This window comes from Siphateles boraxobius, unplaced genomic scaffold, assembly GCF_051911475.1.
Source record: "Siphateles boraxobius isolate OS27281-9 unplaced genomic scaffold, OSU_SipBor_1 65, whole genome shotgun sequence".
Classification (NCBI taxonomy): domain Eukaryota; kingdom Metazoa; phylum Chordata; class Actinopteri; order Cypriniformes; family Leuciscidae; genus Siphateles; species Siphateles boraxobius.
In genome coordinates, this window is record NW_027509192.1 from 11,405,251 (window position 1) to 11,422,083 (window position 16,833).

The window sequence follows — 16,833 nt, forward strand, 5'->3', positions numbered from 1 at the left end:
AATCACCTCTTTCGATGTCTCTTAATTTTATTTTATCATGTGGTTGACAGTAGCTGTTCCGTTTTCTTCCCACGGAGAGGGTAACCCAGTGTACCCAGGATATTATACTCAGTATTCCACATTTGCTCCTCATATTATTTTAATAAATCAGGTACTTCTTTGCAGAAAAAGAGCAAGCAATTTCTTCTTTGCAGAACGCAGAAAAGAGCAGTTAACTACCCTAAATGAATACATCAGCATAATGGATTTTGTAAGGGCCACCAGTTGGCCCAACGACGGAATCCAACGGTGTGGGCGACGGTATGATGCGTGTATGCCTTTTCAGCGCTTCGAAGTTCACCTTATTTATTAGAATTTAGTTTCAATATTAATTTAGCTCTGTTAATCTGACTCCAATTTCAACTGATAATCAAATTTAGATTGTGTTTCTTATTAGAAAATAATCATAAATATTGATTATGATTTAATTTAGGTCTTTGATTATTCTAGGCATCCCATAATTTCAAATATTTATTCATTAAGGACTCATAACAAAGGTGTCATTTTTTAATAGTCGCAAGATGCAATGTGCCAAGTCAGTGATAGTCTGAAATCGGAAGGTCTCCTTAATGAGTTGCCCCATGCTCCATTCATCAGTGCCTTCGGTGTGATCATCCTGGACAGAGATTTGCGGGAATACCAGACTGCATATTAATCTACTAGAAATAATGATTTCAGTGTAATGGCGAATAAATCAATTTTATTTGTCAGGTAAAAATGTATCATGCCAATTCTACAAGTAAATGATTAAAAGCCAATTCAGAAGTATTAAACAAATAACATCAATTGCTCAAAGATGACTCTAAGAGTAAGAAATGCATTCCTGACAGAGACACACAGTGGTGTGTGAGTGTATTCTGAGTGTAAGACTCGAGAAGCCACTGACACAGCACTGCATGGGGGTTTTCCTGGTTACAGTTTCCCAAAGACTGCTCTGTTAACTAGCCTTAAATACCCAGACCAGAACAAAAGGGTTGTACCAATATTTTTCAGAGTTTGCTTTAGGTCAAGTCCTGTACCCCAGGGGGTAGCACCTGGTCCCGAGGGAGATATCTTGAAAAGACATCATCAATGGAGAACAGGATTCTCTTAAGTTCTCAATGTTTCTTATAATCTCAATGGCTGCATTGAAATTAAGACCATTTTAGCAATCACACTGAGACATTTAAAATGAAACCAAACATGAAAAGGAAAAACAATAGATTCACAAGATACATCATATGTGATATATAGGCATTCTTAGTGAACTTTTGGTGTCTTGACTCAGGGGGAGAGGGGATGAGGGAGAGGGGGATGCAGAGATAAGGGACAAATGTTTGGACAGGACAATGTCCTGTTGCTCTGTCTTTGCGATCTTCTGTCCAGGGTGCGTTTTATGGCTTTATTGCAGGGTGAGTTTTATTTAAACAGGAAAATCAGTTCTTACAATTTTGTCAAATTCAGACTTCAATCTCATTCTAGTAATAGTAAATAAAAGTTGATAACCAACGTCAAATGGTTGGTTTACAATTTATTTTACAATCAAGTAAACAACATTCTTACATAATAATTATATACTTAATGTTAAATACAGTAAGTTAACATTTACAATGCAAACGCTGTAAAAAAAACAGATTTTATCTTCTTTCTTTCTTTTTTACCTCAAACATTGACAATTTAGCAAATTTGAAAAGGATGAAGTTTATCTTAATGGATGAGTGCATTACATGTATGACAATAAAGTTGTTGTGCTGTAGCTCAGTTCAGTTCAGTTAATCACATCAGTACACAGTCCAAGAAACCTGTTGGATCTTGTCGGGGCCAATAAGGTGTTGTAGTGCCTCCCTTGACTCATCTAAAACAGACACATAGCAGGTATGAATGCACAGAAATTTCATATTTGGGTAACAATATATATGTTACCATGTGATTTATGGTACCATGTGACTACCTGTCATCAGGGGACATCCATGGAAATTGAAAATTCTGATGTTTGCACAGTTTGCAAGAACAGCAGTCACAGCCAGATCAGTCAAATTGCGACATCGTACCATCTGTAACTCCTGTGATTATAAATAAGTTATTAATAAATAATAATATAAAATTGAAATAGTCTTAATGAAAAAATTTGAATTAGTATGCAATACCTTAAGGCTACTCGAACAAACTCCTGTCGCAAGTCCAATAACCCCTTGATCAGTTACCTTTAAATAGAATTTACAAGTAGTAAGTATTTGGTGAAAACAATAAACATCAATGTGTACAAGCAAAATGTCAGAGTCGCATTTTGGTATATGCTATATACTTACACTGATGAGCCAAAACATTATGAGCTGCAGTCACAGGTGAAGTGTATCATTGATCATCTCCTAACAAGGCCACATATTAAGGTCTGGGTAGATTAGATGGTAACAAACAATCAGTTCTCATAAGTTGGATGCAGGAGAAATGAGCAGGAATAAAGATCTGAGTGACTTTGACAACGGCCGAATTGTTATGGCAAGTCGACTGGGTCAGAGTATCTCTGAAACGGCAAGGCTTGTGGGTTTCTCCCGGTCAGCAGTGCTGAGAATTTACCAACAGTGTCCAAAGAGGGACAAACCACAAACCGACGGCAGGGTGTTGGGTGCCAAAGCCTCATCGATGCACGAGGGAAAAGGAGGCTATCCAGTCTGGTCCGAGCCAACAGAAGATCTACTTTGTAAATGTTAATGATGAATGTGTCACAACACAGTGCATCACACTCTGCTGCGAAGACACAGACCACTCAGAGTGCCTATGATGACCCCTGTCCACCATCGACAGCGGCTACAATGGGCACGCGAGCGTCAGAACTGGACCTTGAAGCAGAGGAAGAAGAACGCCTGGTCAGATGAGTGTCGTTTTCTTTTACATCACTTGGACGGCCGTGTACGTGTGCGCCGTTTACCTGGGGATGTGATGGTACCAGGATGCACTGTGGAAGGACGACAAGCCGGTGGAAGGACAAGCCTCCAAATTCCAGCACGCAGAGGACCAACTGCAAATTAGGCATGTGGTCATAATGTTTTGGCTCATCTGTAATATTGTATACCCAAGTCTGAAAGCCCAAGAACAGTGTAAATTACCTTTGTCCCAGAAAAGTAAATGCTGTGCAGCCTCCTGCAGTTCGACCCCAGCTCCAGCAGGGCTCTATCACTGAGAGCAGTGCAGCTATGGAGCGAAATCACCTCTAAACATTTGCAGTATCGAGCGAGAGCTTGAATCCCTGAATCTGTCACAGCGGTACAGCCTGTGAGATCAACTACCTGAAGACAGGGGCAGCGGGATGCCAACACCTCTACACCTGTGGGAAAGACAAATATAGTGAAGACTGATGTCTTGAACAATTCCATTGAAGTCATTTTTCAATGTGCATTTTTAGTATTTGAAAAATAAAATCTACATAAATTGAATTTATTTTTATTTCAGTTTTCATTTTAGTAATAGTACTTTAACTGAAACATATTTTTTAGTCACCATGGCAACATTTCTAAGCCTGATTTCACAGACAAGGTTTAGATTAAACTAGGATTAGGCCCTAGTTCAAATTAGGATATTTAAGTTGCTTTTATAAACATGCGAAATAGAGACATAGAGAAACACATTATTGGTCAGCTTTTTGAGACAAAACAATGGCTATGACATTTTAAGAAATGTCCGTACAAGTTGCTTTCAGTTAAAACAGTTTAAACATGCACTTAGTCTAGGACTAGCTTAATCCTTGTCTGTGAAACTGGGGATCAGTTTTCAAAGTTTTTCATCTAATATTTATATGACCCGCATAAACCATCAATCTGTGAAAAGAATACCCTCAGATGTGATTTCTGAACAGCCTTTTAACAGTATTGTCTTCAACTGCAGACAGTTGATTTGTTTAAGCGCAGTGTCTGACACCATGCAGTTCTGCAGATCCAGTGTGTGAGTTCCAGCATGCACGAGCTGAAATATAAATCACACACCCAAGCGAAGACACTGCATATTGTACACTGCATATTATCATCACAAATGCTCTTCTCAGAGAGGACACCTTACCTGGCTTATGTTGGAGTCGGTGACAGTGCCAGAAGACATCTTTATTCGTAATAATCTGTCTTTAACGGCAGCAGGCAACATCCTGATCTCATCATACTTCTCAGATCGCTGAGCAACACTAAAAGCACACCTGTGAACGGAGAAACATTTGTATCACTTACAGACCTGGAATTCATGCTAGAAAATGAGCAGAAGGAATTGTCTCAATTACAGCTTTACATATTTATCTAGTAGCTGTCTCACAAGTTCATTAGAGAATCTACGGTAGCCATGGTTTGGTCGCTTTCAGCGTTGTTTATAGCTAACCGCGAGAATATCACGAGGAAAATACGTTCATTTTTTTTCTTATTTGTTCACAGCATCGACTGTCTATCTGGTATCTTCGTCACTCGCACCATTGTTTTGGTTTACTCCTATTCGCGTGCATCAGCGTGGGCGGGACACAATTATAGTATTACGTCATTCACAAGCGACAAAACAAAAAGCAAAAAAAAACTTCAAAAAAAAATTTTTTTTTTCCGTTCTGTTTTTGAACTATTTTCTTTGTATGAAGAAATTCCAAATTTAACATTTATTTCCTATTATTAATTTGGGTTAGGCATTATTTCTGTGAATGTATGTTGAATATATTTTATGCTAATTTATGAAAACATTTGTATTGTTTACTTGTATTACCGGTAATCACCACCTTCAGTAAATCATGGTATAACAAACCTTAAAATCCAGGAGCAACCACAAAAGGTATTACAAAATGGTTTTATTAAAAAGCAATAAAAAATGTCTTATAAAATTATACATAAATAGATTGTCAAATTTTTACAAACCAGTGGAATCAAAATAAAAGCACAACAATATATAAAATGAACCTCCATGACAAACATGTTTCTTGAAAATGTAGTCAAAGTATAAAACTTGCACTTGTACAAATACTGGAGAACAAGGTTACTAGCAGCTGTTGAACTGTATAATCAGTGTGCAAGTGGTGCATTTATAATATAATACAAAACTTCAAGTACACCGTAAAATGAATCAGTACATTTTGCAATTGCATTTGTTAGATTCATCCTATTGACAGGGAGTAACACATAACAAAAGGTACGCATGACAAAAAAAACCCATTTGCTTAAATTTTAATAAGGAATCAAGGTCTTTCATTAGAATTCTACTTTGAAGCCATTTCCTTCTTTTTATGATATCTCTTCTTAAACTCCTGGAAGAGGCTACATGAGCCGGAGACATCTGTGACCTGGATGGGCTGAGTGTGCTTTTTCTTCAAGGGGCTGAAACTCCAAACACCTGCAGATAGACAACCACAAAACCATTTAGATGAGTGATACACTACCTGCCATAAAATTGTACATGATAGACCGATACATGATTCAATTCTCACAATATACCCTGGTTAGGCTTTAGAACTTGGATTAAACCTTAACCTGCGATTATTGGATATTAGTTTATACCATTATGTTTATTAATCATTATTCAAAAGGAATGAGCTTTAACTTCATAAGAGGTGAATACAAATTTACTACATATTAAATTAACAAAATAAATTCTGTGTCCAATACCTTGTGTTGGCAAACAACTAGTTTCCATCGGTTTAACTTTATCTTCTGGGCCTGACATCCCTTAAGAAAAGGGAACAAGAATTAAAAAAAAAAAGTGTACATTTGATAAACTTACATACACCGAGTATATATTTTCAGCAGTTACCATTTTGTGTACTCGGTCTCGTGTCGGCTTGAGCGCAATTGAGTTCAGCTCCATCTTCAAAGTTAAAAGACTCCGGCAATACTTTGAATTCCAATGAAAGACCCTCCTCCAATGGCATCAAAGCAGGGTTCCCCAACTCGTATTTACTTTTAGTTACATTCTCGGCTGAATGGAATATATTGGATGGCGCAGTCTTCCCTCTGATGACATATTTATTCATAGACATTTGTTGCGTCGAAAACTTATGCAATCTCTTCCGCTTATTTCCCTTACCCAAACGGACGCCACTCTTTGCATTAGCACTTGGACAAAGCAGTTTTTTGATTGAGGTAGATGAAAGTGCATTTTTGCTGAGTTCAGAAGTGGGATGTGAGGGTAAGTTGCTATGCAGAGCCAGGTCTTTGAAGGATGCTTTTTGTAATCTCGCTCTCTTTTCCACTACATCTTCATCCTGTGGTTCCACCCCTGTGCAATTCGTTGGCTTAATCTTCCTTTTAATATTCTGATGAGAGAGTATAGTTATTTGAAGAGTTTCTGGGGGTTCTTCACAACTTTCTTTCCCTTTAGATCTTTTAGTTAGCTTCACCTCTTTTCTTACAGAAGATGAACCATACAATGCAAGACATATAGTATTGCTCTTCCTCTTCAAATCAGGAGTTGGGGTTTCTTGCTCAATCTCATTCTTCATGGTCACATTTGTTGCACATTTTGAAGGAGAGTCATCTCTTGTCTGCTCTGCAATTTCAGTGTCCATCTTACAAACCTCTTCAGAACTTGATATGTCCTTCAGAATATTTTTCTTAACTCCTTTCCGAACGATCCTACTCAGAACTTCGTCCTCTGTGGTTTCAGAATAATCTGTTGTTTCAGAATCATCTGTTTCAGAATCATCTGTTGTTTCAAGAGGAGAATTGTTCAGTTTCACCAATTCGTTAGGATCCTCCTTTTCAGTCTGCAACTCTAAACTTGTGCCGTGGACCTCAATTTTAGTCTCTTCTCTGAACTCTGCTTTTCCCTGGCACGTACAGAACGAACCATCTCCATATTCTAAAGTTTTAAACCATTTAGCAAGACAACAGTAAGACTCTAACTTTTCACCACTAGAACTTTGATATTTCCCCTCTTTTGGCTTCACATCTTCTAGGAGTAATTCTTTTTCAGACATAAGCTCCAGGACTTGAACTTTAACCTGGTCCTTGGTGGCAATATGAATATCAATGTCTTTCTGCAAGTCCTTAACTTCCATCTCACCAGCAAACCATAGCTCAGCCATGTCATGAGGGAGAACATTGATCGTAATAGAGTCTAAAGCGTCCATCTTGTTAGTCTCCACTTCACTAGGTTTTGGATCAGTCTCATATCTCATACTCTCATCGTTGAGCATATAGTCAATGTCAGGCATTTCTTCATTGAATTCATTTTGCATTTTTGATGGTTCTGTGGTCACAGGATAAAGTTTCGGTGGACTGGTATAGTCAATTTGGCAGGTTGATCCAGTTGTCAACACAGAACATTTGGCTTTATGACAAAAACGGTCATCCATATTTGATGTTGCATTTACAAGCTGATGATTGTTCTTCAAAATCTCACAATTTCCAGTTTGGTGTTTTGCTCCCACCGGCCTCACCAGATGTGTCATGGCTTTCAGTGGATGTATTATATTTGATTGGCAATTGGTTTGTTCTGCAACCAAATTTCCCTCTGATGAGCAGTTACCATTGGCTTCTTCCAACCTCCACATGTGCATCTGTTCTTTTGTTGATATGGTATCTTGAGGTGTATATAACAAAGAGGTCTTATTTATTATCTCTGGTGGTGCCGCAATGTCTTTATCTTCCATCAACTGACCAGCAAAGCATTGTTTAGCCACTTCCTGAGGCAGAACATTAATCCGAATAGAAGCTGCAGCGTCCATCTCGACAATCTCCACTTCATCCATTTGCACAGGAAGTTCTTGACTAGATTTTGGATCAGTCTCACATCTCACACCCTCATCTGTGAGTACGCAGTCAATTTCAGAAATTTCTTCATTGAATTGCATTTGAGATGGTTCTGCAATCACAGGATGAACCGTCGGTGGACCCGGGCAGTCAATTTGACTGGTTGATTCAGTCAACGCCAGACGTTTGGGTCCATTGCAAAAACGGTCAACCAGCCTTGATGTTGTAGTTGAGGGTTGATGCTTGTCTTTCAAAAAGTCACATTTTCCAATTTGCCGTTTTTCTCCCACTCCCCTCACCAGATGTGTCATGACCTTCAGTGGATGAATTGTATTTGATGGACAATTGATTTGTTCCACAACCTCATAGCCCTTCAGCGGGTAGTTACCATCAGCCTCTTCCAAATTCATCTCTGGTGTTGCAGCTATGTCTTTAACTTCCATCAACTGACCAGCAAAGCATTGTTTAGCCACTTCATGAGGGAGAACATTAATCCTAATAGAAGCTGTAGCATCCATCTCGGCAATCTCCTCTTCATCCATTTGCACAGAAAGTTCTTGACTAGGTTTTGGATTTATCTCACATCCTTCACAGTTATCACAGTCACTAGATTCATTTTGCACTTGAGTTAATGACACAAACTCCGGTTGTTTTTCAACTACATGACTATGTGTCAGTGGACTACTGCAGTCACCTTGGCTGGATGATTCACTTGCCAACACGGGACTTTTGGCTCTCACACCATTACAAAAAATATTGTTCAGTCTTAATATTCTAGAGGAGTTTTGATGTTTTCTTTTCAAACCACTGCTTTTATTAAATACCTTTTGATGCCTTCTTAAAAAATAATCACGTTCTTTCAATGTAGTTACCAAATTCTTCATTCCATTTAGTGGATTTATAGTATTTGGTTGGCGACTGGTTTGTTCTTCAACCAAATTAAGCTTCAGTGAGCAGTTGTCAATCACAGTTGGAGAATGAGCATTAAAGGGAACTGGAGAAAAATATGTACAATGAGAGTCTTCGTGAAAAATTGCCAAAGATGTTTGTTCTTCTACTTGTACTTTAACAATTTCTGGGGATGTGTTTAACAAAGATGTCTCATGCTTGTCTGGTGATGCAGCAATGACATTATGTTCCATCATCTCACTAGTCTCACACTGTTCAGCCATTACATGCGGTTGTTCTGCTACCACATTGAGCTTTGTTAAGTTTGTGCAGTCACTTTGGCTGGTTGATTTAGGCGACAAAACACTTTGAGCTCCAACATCATTATTACTATATTTGTCATCCGAACTGGCCATTTCAGTCTGGACATCTTTTTTATCCAAATCCTTCACAACAGTAATCATGTCCTTTAAAGAATTTGCATTTGTTTGACTGTTGGTTTGTCCAGCAACCAAACAATCACGCGTTGGTGAGCAGTCAGCATCAGTCACAGATGGAGATTGCCTATTAAACAAGCTTTCATGAAGACACTCATTGTCCAATGTTGGTTCTTCTGCTGGTACTTTGTTCTCAACCTTTTGTGCCTCCTTTGTGCAACCATTTGAGTTTTGTGCTTCGTGGTCAGGGGCATTTTGAAAGGACTTATTGAACCAAGAATAACCACACTCCTTCTCGATGTCATCAACATTTTCATTAAGATTTAACCAAGAAGACTTATATGTCATCTTCGGTGGCTCTTCGTTGTGTTTTAAAACATGAAAATCCTTGTTGACTCTGCTACGTGCATCACTTTTAATTTGCCTCAGTATCACAGGCTCTTTCATCAGACAGTAAGCATAGACTTCTTCCATTATGTTTTGATATATACCAGTTTGCACAGCATTATAAAACTTTTGAAAATCACCATTCCAAAAAAGCTTTAAGACGTCCCTCCCAGCATCAGTCTTTTGGACATTCTTCTGATGCCCGTTTTCTATTTGCTGAATCATGGCCATTAAGGTGTGCAATCGATCTATTGGCCATTCGATAACAGGAATAGTTTCCGTTTCAGCAGTTTTCTTGTCTGTGAATGTGCAGTTATTGTTTATCTTTTCACTTGGATCATTTTGCATTTGAGTTGGCACAGATATTTGTTGTTTTGCAACCACACTTTTAAGCTTCGGTAAACTTGTGTGGCGACTTTGGTCAGTTGATTCATCGGTCCAAATGGGACTTTTGGCTCCAACATGGCAAAGTCCATCATTCAGCCTCGGCTCTGCTGACTTCGGCCGTTGATGCTTGCTTGTTGGGTCATTTGGTTCTCCTTTTTGGTTATTCAGATTAGCATTGGTCTCCAAAGCATGTGGAATATTTGGTGGATCCCATACAACCTCTTGCTCAGACCTTACATTCATTTTCATATTAGCAGATTTGTCTGAAACGTAAACAGGTGCTGTTCCTATCGGAGATAAGGGTGTGACAACGGCAACAGCTCTCTGTGCAGCAATGTTCTGACCACATGTAGAAGGTGGGGGGTAACTAGTTGGGGGGTAATATTTCAGATCAGATGGCAAGCTTGTTCTTGTTTTTGATGAGTCGTTTGGCAAATTAGTCAGAGAATTTGCATGTTGCTGTTGGCTATGCAAACTGATAGTGTTCACATTTCTTCTAGTTTCATTAAGACTTGTAGTGTCCATTGTTTTTTCTTTAACCTGTTGCGAATTATTTGGGCCAGCTACCAAGGAGGTATTTTGCTGCTGCATGTATAAACTGCTATTTGAGTTAAAGGCACAATGTGACATGTTTGGCCCATTATTGTTGGGAGCACCCTGTAGATTTATGTTGTTAACAGGTAAGAATATCTTGCAATTTGAGGGCATGTTCCACAGAATCATTTGCGAGTCCTGTTTTCCTGTCGGCAAAGTATAAATTGAAGTGAGAGGATTTTCTTGTGTAAGCATTGTGTCTTTGGTAGCTTGAATGCTGCTAGTCAAAATCTGGTCACTGGTTGCCGGTTGGATTGTGTAGGTGAACTGTGTCAAATAATTTCCAGTGGCCCCCTGTCCTGGATAGGAGGGGCTTGCAGCGTGCGATGGTAAACATAGCTGATAAAAGTTTTTGCCCAAAGTATTAGATGTCCCATCTCCAGGTGTGGTCCCTTTTTCATGCAAATTTGGCAGTTGTCCTGATTGTTGTGAATTAGCTTGCATGCTAATGAGTGTTCACTTTTATCTCTAGAAGGGGTGGGATATTCACATCCCTGGAAAAAAAAGCAAAATATTAGTGTATAAAATACTTTTAACAATACCAACATTATTTTGATACCTGACTAAAATATCTTGATACCAACACTGAACCAACACCATGGCAAAAATCTAAAGCCAGAAAAACAATTGAATAATAGATGACAGGAGTTCAAAAATTCTTATTAATTAGTTCTGAATGGCTATAATTAGTCACTAAAATTGGGGGGTAAATCTAATAGAGGCATCAGTAGCATTATTGGGGATGTCTTTTATAAAAAGATGTAATTAAACAAATAGCCTATTTAAAATGTAAGCTACAACTAGGTATCGCAATATATTTTTAGTACCGGTTTATCCTTACTGCTCTTCCCTTCCACACCAAAACAAGTTTTAGTCAAACACTTAAGGGCCGTTCACACCAAGCACGATAACTATAAAGAGAACACCAACAACCGATAACGGTCTTTTTATTCTAAGCACGCGCGCACCCGCGCTGCGGTTTCAAAGTAGCGAAAATGGATGAGCTGCTGCTGCTTTACGTTACAAAAAAATATCAAAAGAAAAAAGCTTTTTTGGGTACACGATATCCTTAAAAGACGAGAGGAGTTGGGAGAATCCGTCACTGATTAAAGAGTGGTCGTCTTTTGAGGACAAATTGTGTTCATATTTTCGAATGAATCAACAACAGTTTCATTCAGAAAAACGAACTACAATAGCTTTAATGATATTGACTGATGTTATAGATTACATTTTATTATTATTGTTGTTTACAACATGTCATTGAATATGTTTTTGCTGTTCTTATTGCCTTTACACGTCTTTGCCAGCAGATGTCCTCCCCCAGCATGCTATGTCCCGAGCGCATCTAAACAGTGAATCTAGCAAGTCTAGTGTAATCGATCTAATCTAACTGTGAATTTAGCTGACAAAATCAATGATGGGATAAAAACATCGCCTAGTCAACACCTTTATGTATACAACGCCTTTTTCACTGCAACTTCAGCAATGTTGTCAAAACTAGCGCTGCATAGCCTAACTTACCTGAGGTAATTTTGTTACCGTTACACTATGCTAGACTGCATAATATCTCATCGTTAATACTTCTCACCATTTATTCCCAGTATACGACCGATTGCTTTCCATATATCCATCTTTTTTAACGTATCCTTGAAAAGGGGGGTTGACTTGTCAAACAGTGGAGGATTTTTTTGTACCTCGACGATTAACTTCTCTGCAATGTCATCTGCCATTTCAAATTGTCGAGACCTTTAAATTAGAATGGATTCTGTTTGGCTGTCAGTGTTTTATCGTTCGACAGCAGGAAAAGAAATCGCTCTGAAAGTGATCCCAACGATATCATTCCTCATATCTTTATCGTTATAGTTGTGGTGTGAACTCTGTTATTCTTTAATATGGAGAACGATTTTTAGAATTATATCTTTATCGTTATCTTTATAGTTATCGTGCTTTGTGTGAACGGGCCTTTAGGCCGTGTATCCACCAAAGCGTTTTTTCATGCACCTGGCGTAAAATTCCAATTGTTTTCAAGGGGAGCGCCGCATTTTTTGAACACCATGAGCGTAACGAGGCGCTGAGCGTGTATTTAACGCTCAAGCACTGAGCGCCCGGCGTTTTTTACTGGTCGTGGAGAGTTGAAAAATGTTCAACTTTGGGTAAAACGCTGCGCTCATCACTGTCACTTTTTACACAGCCGTCCAATCACAGTGGAGGAGGGGCGGGACAAAAACCACACCGACCAACTGTCACAACATTCTTTCTGAACAACGACGTCAACCAGCAGAGCTAACCGAACAAAATGGATGAAAAATAAATTGAAACAAGTATGAAACAAATTATCTACGAAATCAGTTACAAGTAAACTCTCCTGCGGATATTCTGCATCATAGCAACGAATTGTCTCAACTGAAAAAACGCAGCACTGCCAAAACGCTCAAGCGCCCAAAGCTAGGCGTTTTCAGCAGAGCGTCTAGCGTTTTCAGACGGCTAAAAACGCTTTGGTGGACACACAGCCTTAAGATTGAAGGATTTCTGTCGTCTCTACCCCTGCAGTTTCACACAATTTCCACCATCAGTAGCACCCCCCCCTTTTAGACCAAACATATAATGGTGACTGAGTGCGACCTGGACGCATCACTGAAGGATGAGATATTTTGCTAAATAAAATGATCCTGGCAAAAGAATAGCATGAGAACTTAATTATGTCTGTTCCGTCTGTATCATCTCAGTGAGCTTTTATGAGGTTTTAAGAATGCGCAGTACAGTAGGCTTGCTGCGATAGTCGGTGTTGCACATTGTTCAACCGAAACACAGGTTAAATCACTTGCTCACCTCGGCACTGCCCCCCACCGTCGTTTTGATTTTTTTATAGTAACAAAAATAATTTAGTTCAGTAAGAGAACAGACACTACAATTAAAAACTGAACATGTCTGATCAAGTCAGCATGAGCTGAACAAGAGTCGCAGCACAAATCAGCAGCCATCAGATTTCGCCTCAGATGATGGCTGAAGATTTGGTTTCAAAGCGAAACAAAAGCGCCCATTTAAGAGAGTTGGTCATTTTACCGTTTTTCTGTCGTTTTTCAATAAGAATAGTAATGGACCCACCATTCAAATAATTGCCACCCCTGAATTGCCACTAATTCACTCCTTGCAGATTGACAGGCGATCTGACCAATCATAATCCGCTATCCGCCAAATCCACCATTTTGTCGGACAAAGCAGTCAGGAGAGTTAGTCGATTACGTCAGTGGACTTGAAAATACGGTGTACTGATGTCCTTCCGTGGTTGAAACAACATTCCTTCTGATGTTCATTCATGTTTATTTGATGCTATAAATTAACTAGAAGGAAGAGATGATCGGATCACGAGGAGCTTTAACTGAGGCGCTACAGCGATCTGTCACGACGCATTAAAGAGCCACAAAATGGTATTTATTGTTTAAATTTCTTAAAGAAATGACCAAATTTGAAAGTTGAGACTTTGTAACCTGCTCTGTCCTGTCTGTCAGCATATTGTCAGTGTCCTCTTAGCTCTGTGATGTATTTTTCACTGCGTGAGAACATGGTGTGTGGAATGAGCGTGGCATGGCTTGTCAGACATCGCAACGTAACCAAGGGGGCGGGTCTTTGCGAATGGTCAATTCCACTGGTGCGAAGCAGAGCGAGGGTTTTCAGTTCATTCCTCGGGAAGTTAAATTTCCATAGAAATTAATTGAAAACGCTCGCTCTACTCTGCGTGGCGCCAGTGGACACGATACGCACTGCAAGCAACTGAAAAGCGAGGAGGAAAAAGAGGGGAAAACTCCAACAGCCCTTGTCTAACACCACTACTGACCCCAAAAGGAGCTGTAACATCTGGTGGGCATATCATTAGGCCTAACTATAGATCAGTGGGCTTGCTGCAGTTGAATATCTAACTAAGAGAGACATCATGTAGGCTAAGTGCTTTAAGTTACAGCTATTTGGTAATTTGGTTTAGTGCCTGTCCAGTCTGTTTTATTTAAAGTCAAAATTCTATTTTTTATTACAACATCTAGAACATTAACTATAACCTAATAATTTTATTTGTAACAAAATCCTGTTAGCCATTTCTTTTATATGGGGACACTTTCACAATAGCGGTCATTACGTTTAAAGTTAAGTTCAAATTTCATTGTAAATTGGTGGCTTGATTGTGTAAACAACTTCAAAACACTGCAATAAATAGGCTAAATAAATGGTTTTGCCAAATATTTGGGTCAATTTAGTCAGCTTTTTCACTGAACCAGAGAGAAACATTGAGGAGGACGACAATGGCACGGTCTCCACGTAACACTAATAATAGTAGTAAGGCTTTCCTTGCAAGTAAAATTTTTTCAGCATTTGTGTCCCCTTCAAAAATTGCTCTTGAGAAATGTTGTTTATTGACTCCCCCAACATTTAGATGAAATTCATGCCCCTTACAGAATGCACTGATGAAATGTGATGTCTGCACGAGCAGGTGCACGGAGGTATGGAAATGCATACGTTGACAGGCAGGTAGATTGGACAAACATTTTTTGGTCCTAAGACTTTCCCATAAGATATGTGTACTTTTAAATGTTTAGACCACTTCTATTATTGATAGATAATAGGCTAATAGATAACCATAGGTTATAACAAAAGTGTGTATGAAAACCAATGCCTACCCTACCAATAATGTAATCATGAAATCAAAACCGACAATTCTTTTTTTATGGAATATTGCAGTGTTTATAATAAATGATTGATCCGTGCACATCATTATTTTTTCCACCACGGAATAAAACAATTTTAAAGATAGCCTAATTACTACTTTTCCCTCTCATATTTCTGACTTTTTCTCAGAATTGCGAGTCATAAAGTAAGAATTGTTTTTTCCCCCTTGCAATTGCAAGTTTACGTCTGGCAAATCTGAATTTCTAACTTTTTTCAGAATTTTGAGATATTAACTTGCAATTGCGAGTTATAAAGTTCAACTCTGAGGGGGGTAAAAAATTATACCTCACAATTCTAACTTTATAACTCACAATTTTGAGTTTACAAAGTCGCAATTACCTTTTTTATTTTGTGGCAGATAGTAAGCTTCGATATATATATATATATATATATATATATATATTTATATATATATAAAATTTTTTAAAGTATATTTTTATTTTTTTAAATTCACGTGCCCTCGTAATCTTAAATCAAAATAACTTCCGGCTTTAATTTTGTGCGGGTACACATGTTATTTTAAAGATTGCTCAAAACTAGCTACAAACAGTTTCTTGGGGGATAACGTTACAACTTTAAGTAGCCTAGGTCTAGGATAACGTTACTGAAAAACTTTGTTGTTGTAATATGGCAATCCAGCTCCATTTCTACAAAATTTCTGCAGCATGTAAACCCTTTTATTGGAAGATAACATTAAACGAAGGTCTATATGTCGTTGACTAGATGGTTGTCATTAATTAGCCTAACGTTACTTCTGTTGTAACATATCGCTGCTTTTACTGACCTCATGCAACGAAACAGAATTTAAGAAAGAATTGAACAAAACGTAGAGAAAATCGCATTTAAATACTGTCAAATAGTCTCGTGAAGGAATGTCTTTTCTAATCGAACACGTTAAAACAAGATGCTTTAAAAAGCGCAGATTTGGCTTGGTTCGGGTCTCCAATTATTATTAGTGAAAAACAGCGAGATTTGGGTAACTTAAATGCTGGCCGTTTACGAAAATCAAAAAACGGGGGTTCAATTAAGAGCTCTTTTCTTTTTTGTAGACATAACGGCCACATTTTAAACAATAGTATAACCGTTCACTGCAAGGAAGTATTAAATTACTTACTGAAGATTCTTGTAAGAAACACTCCACTATCTGCGATGTATTTCATTCAGCTGCTTTCTCTGAATACTTCCTCTCAGTGAATCTTTTCAGGCCTTTGATGTGCACGAGGGGCTGGACCGTTGGCTCGTGTTGCCAGGCCCATTTTGTTATATCGATTAGGGACTGCCGTTCTTTTTCTGTGATTGTAAATTTGTTATAACAAAGTTTAATTATTTTAACATTAAATCGTAATTATTTTCATTATTTCATATACTCTATCTATGCAGTTTCGCCACTGATCCAATTTATTCAATATTTCGTTAAAATCAGTGGGATCTGGCAACATGTTGAATGAGAGACATTGCTGTTTTCGCTGAAACATACCAACATCAGAATCAGGATCAGAATGAGATTAATTGCCAAGTATATTTACATTTGTGTGTGTAATATAATTTGTATGGGTGACAGAAGCTTCCAGTGCAGAAGAAAGTACAGACATAGAGTGGACATAAATGATAGTGCAGACATAGGCTACTTACACATTTGAAATGAAATATAACAATAATTTAAGAAATACAAATAATAATAATTCAATATAATACAGTGG

At 38.3% G+C, this 16,833-nt stretch overlaps 2 protein-coding genes across 3 annotated transcripts; both read right to left on the reverse strand.

The window, feature by feature from the left end:
• Window positions 1-722: 722 nt before the first annotated feature.
• On the reverse strand, window positions 723-4,499 carry LOC143720972 (protein AMN1 homolog). Of its 2 annotated transcripts, none has more exons than XM_077210978.1 (7): window positions 4,315-4,499; window positions 4,072-4,201; window positions 3,849-3,978; window positions 3,126-3,343; window positions 2,166-2,222; window positions 1,970-2,081; window positions 723-1,873 (listed from the first exon to the last, which is right to left on the reverse strand). In XM_077210978.1, the coding sequence occupies exons 1-7, from the start codon at window positions 4,341-4,343 to the stop codon at window positions 1,800-1,802; spliced, it is 750 nt and encodes a 249-aa protein (XP_077067093.1). In that variant the 5' UTR covers window positions 4,344-4,499; the 3' UTR covers window positions 723-1,799. The 2 variants fall into 2 exon arrangements, with proteins under 2 accessions (XP_077067093.1, XP_077067092.1); XM_077210977.1 differs by having other exon boundaries at window positions 1,652-1,873; window positions 1,959-2,081.
• Window positions 4,500-4,811: 312 nt separating this feature from the next.
• Window positions 4,812-16,376, reverse strand: LOC143720973 (uncharacterized). The gene is made up of 4 exons (XM_077210979.1): window positions 16,248-16,376; window positions 5,785-10,911; window positions 5,640-5,699; window positions 4,812-5,367 (listed from the first exon to the last, which is right to left on the reverse strand). The coding sequence occupies exons 2-4, from the start codon at window positions 10,859-10,861 to the stop codon at window positions 5,234-5,236; spliced, it is 5,271 nt and encodes a 1,756-aa protein (XP_077067094.1). The 5' UTR covers window positions 10,862-10,911; window positions 16,248-16,376; the 3' UTR covers window positions 4,812-5,233.
• Window positions 16,377-16,833: the final 457 nt, after the last annotated feature.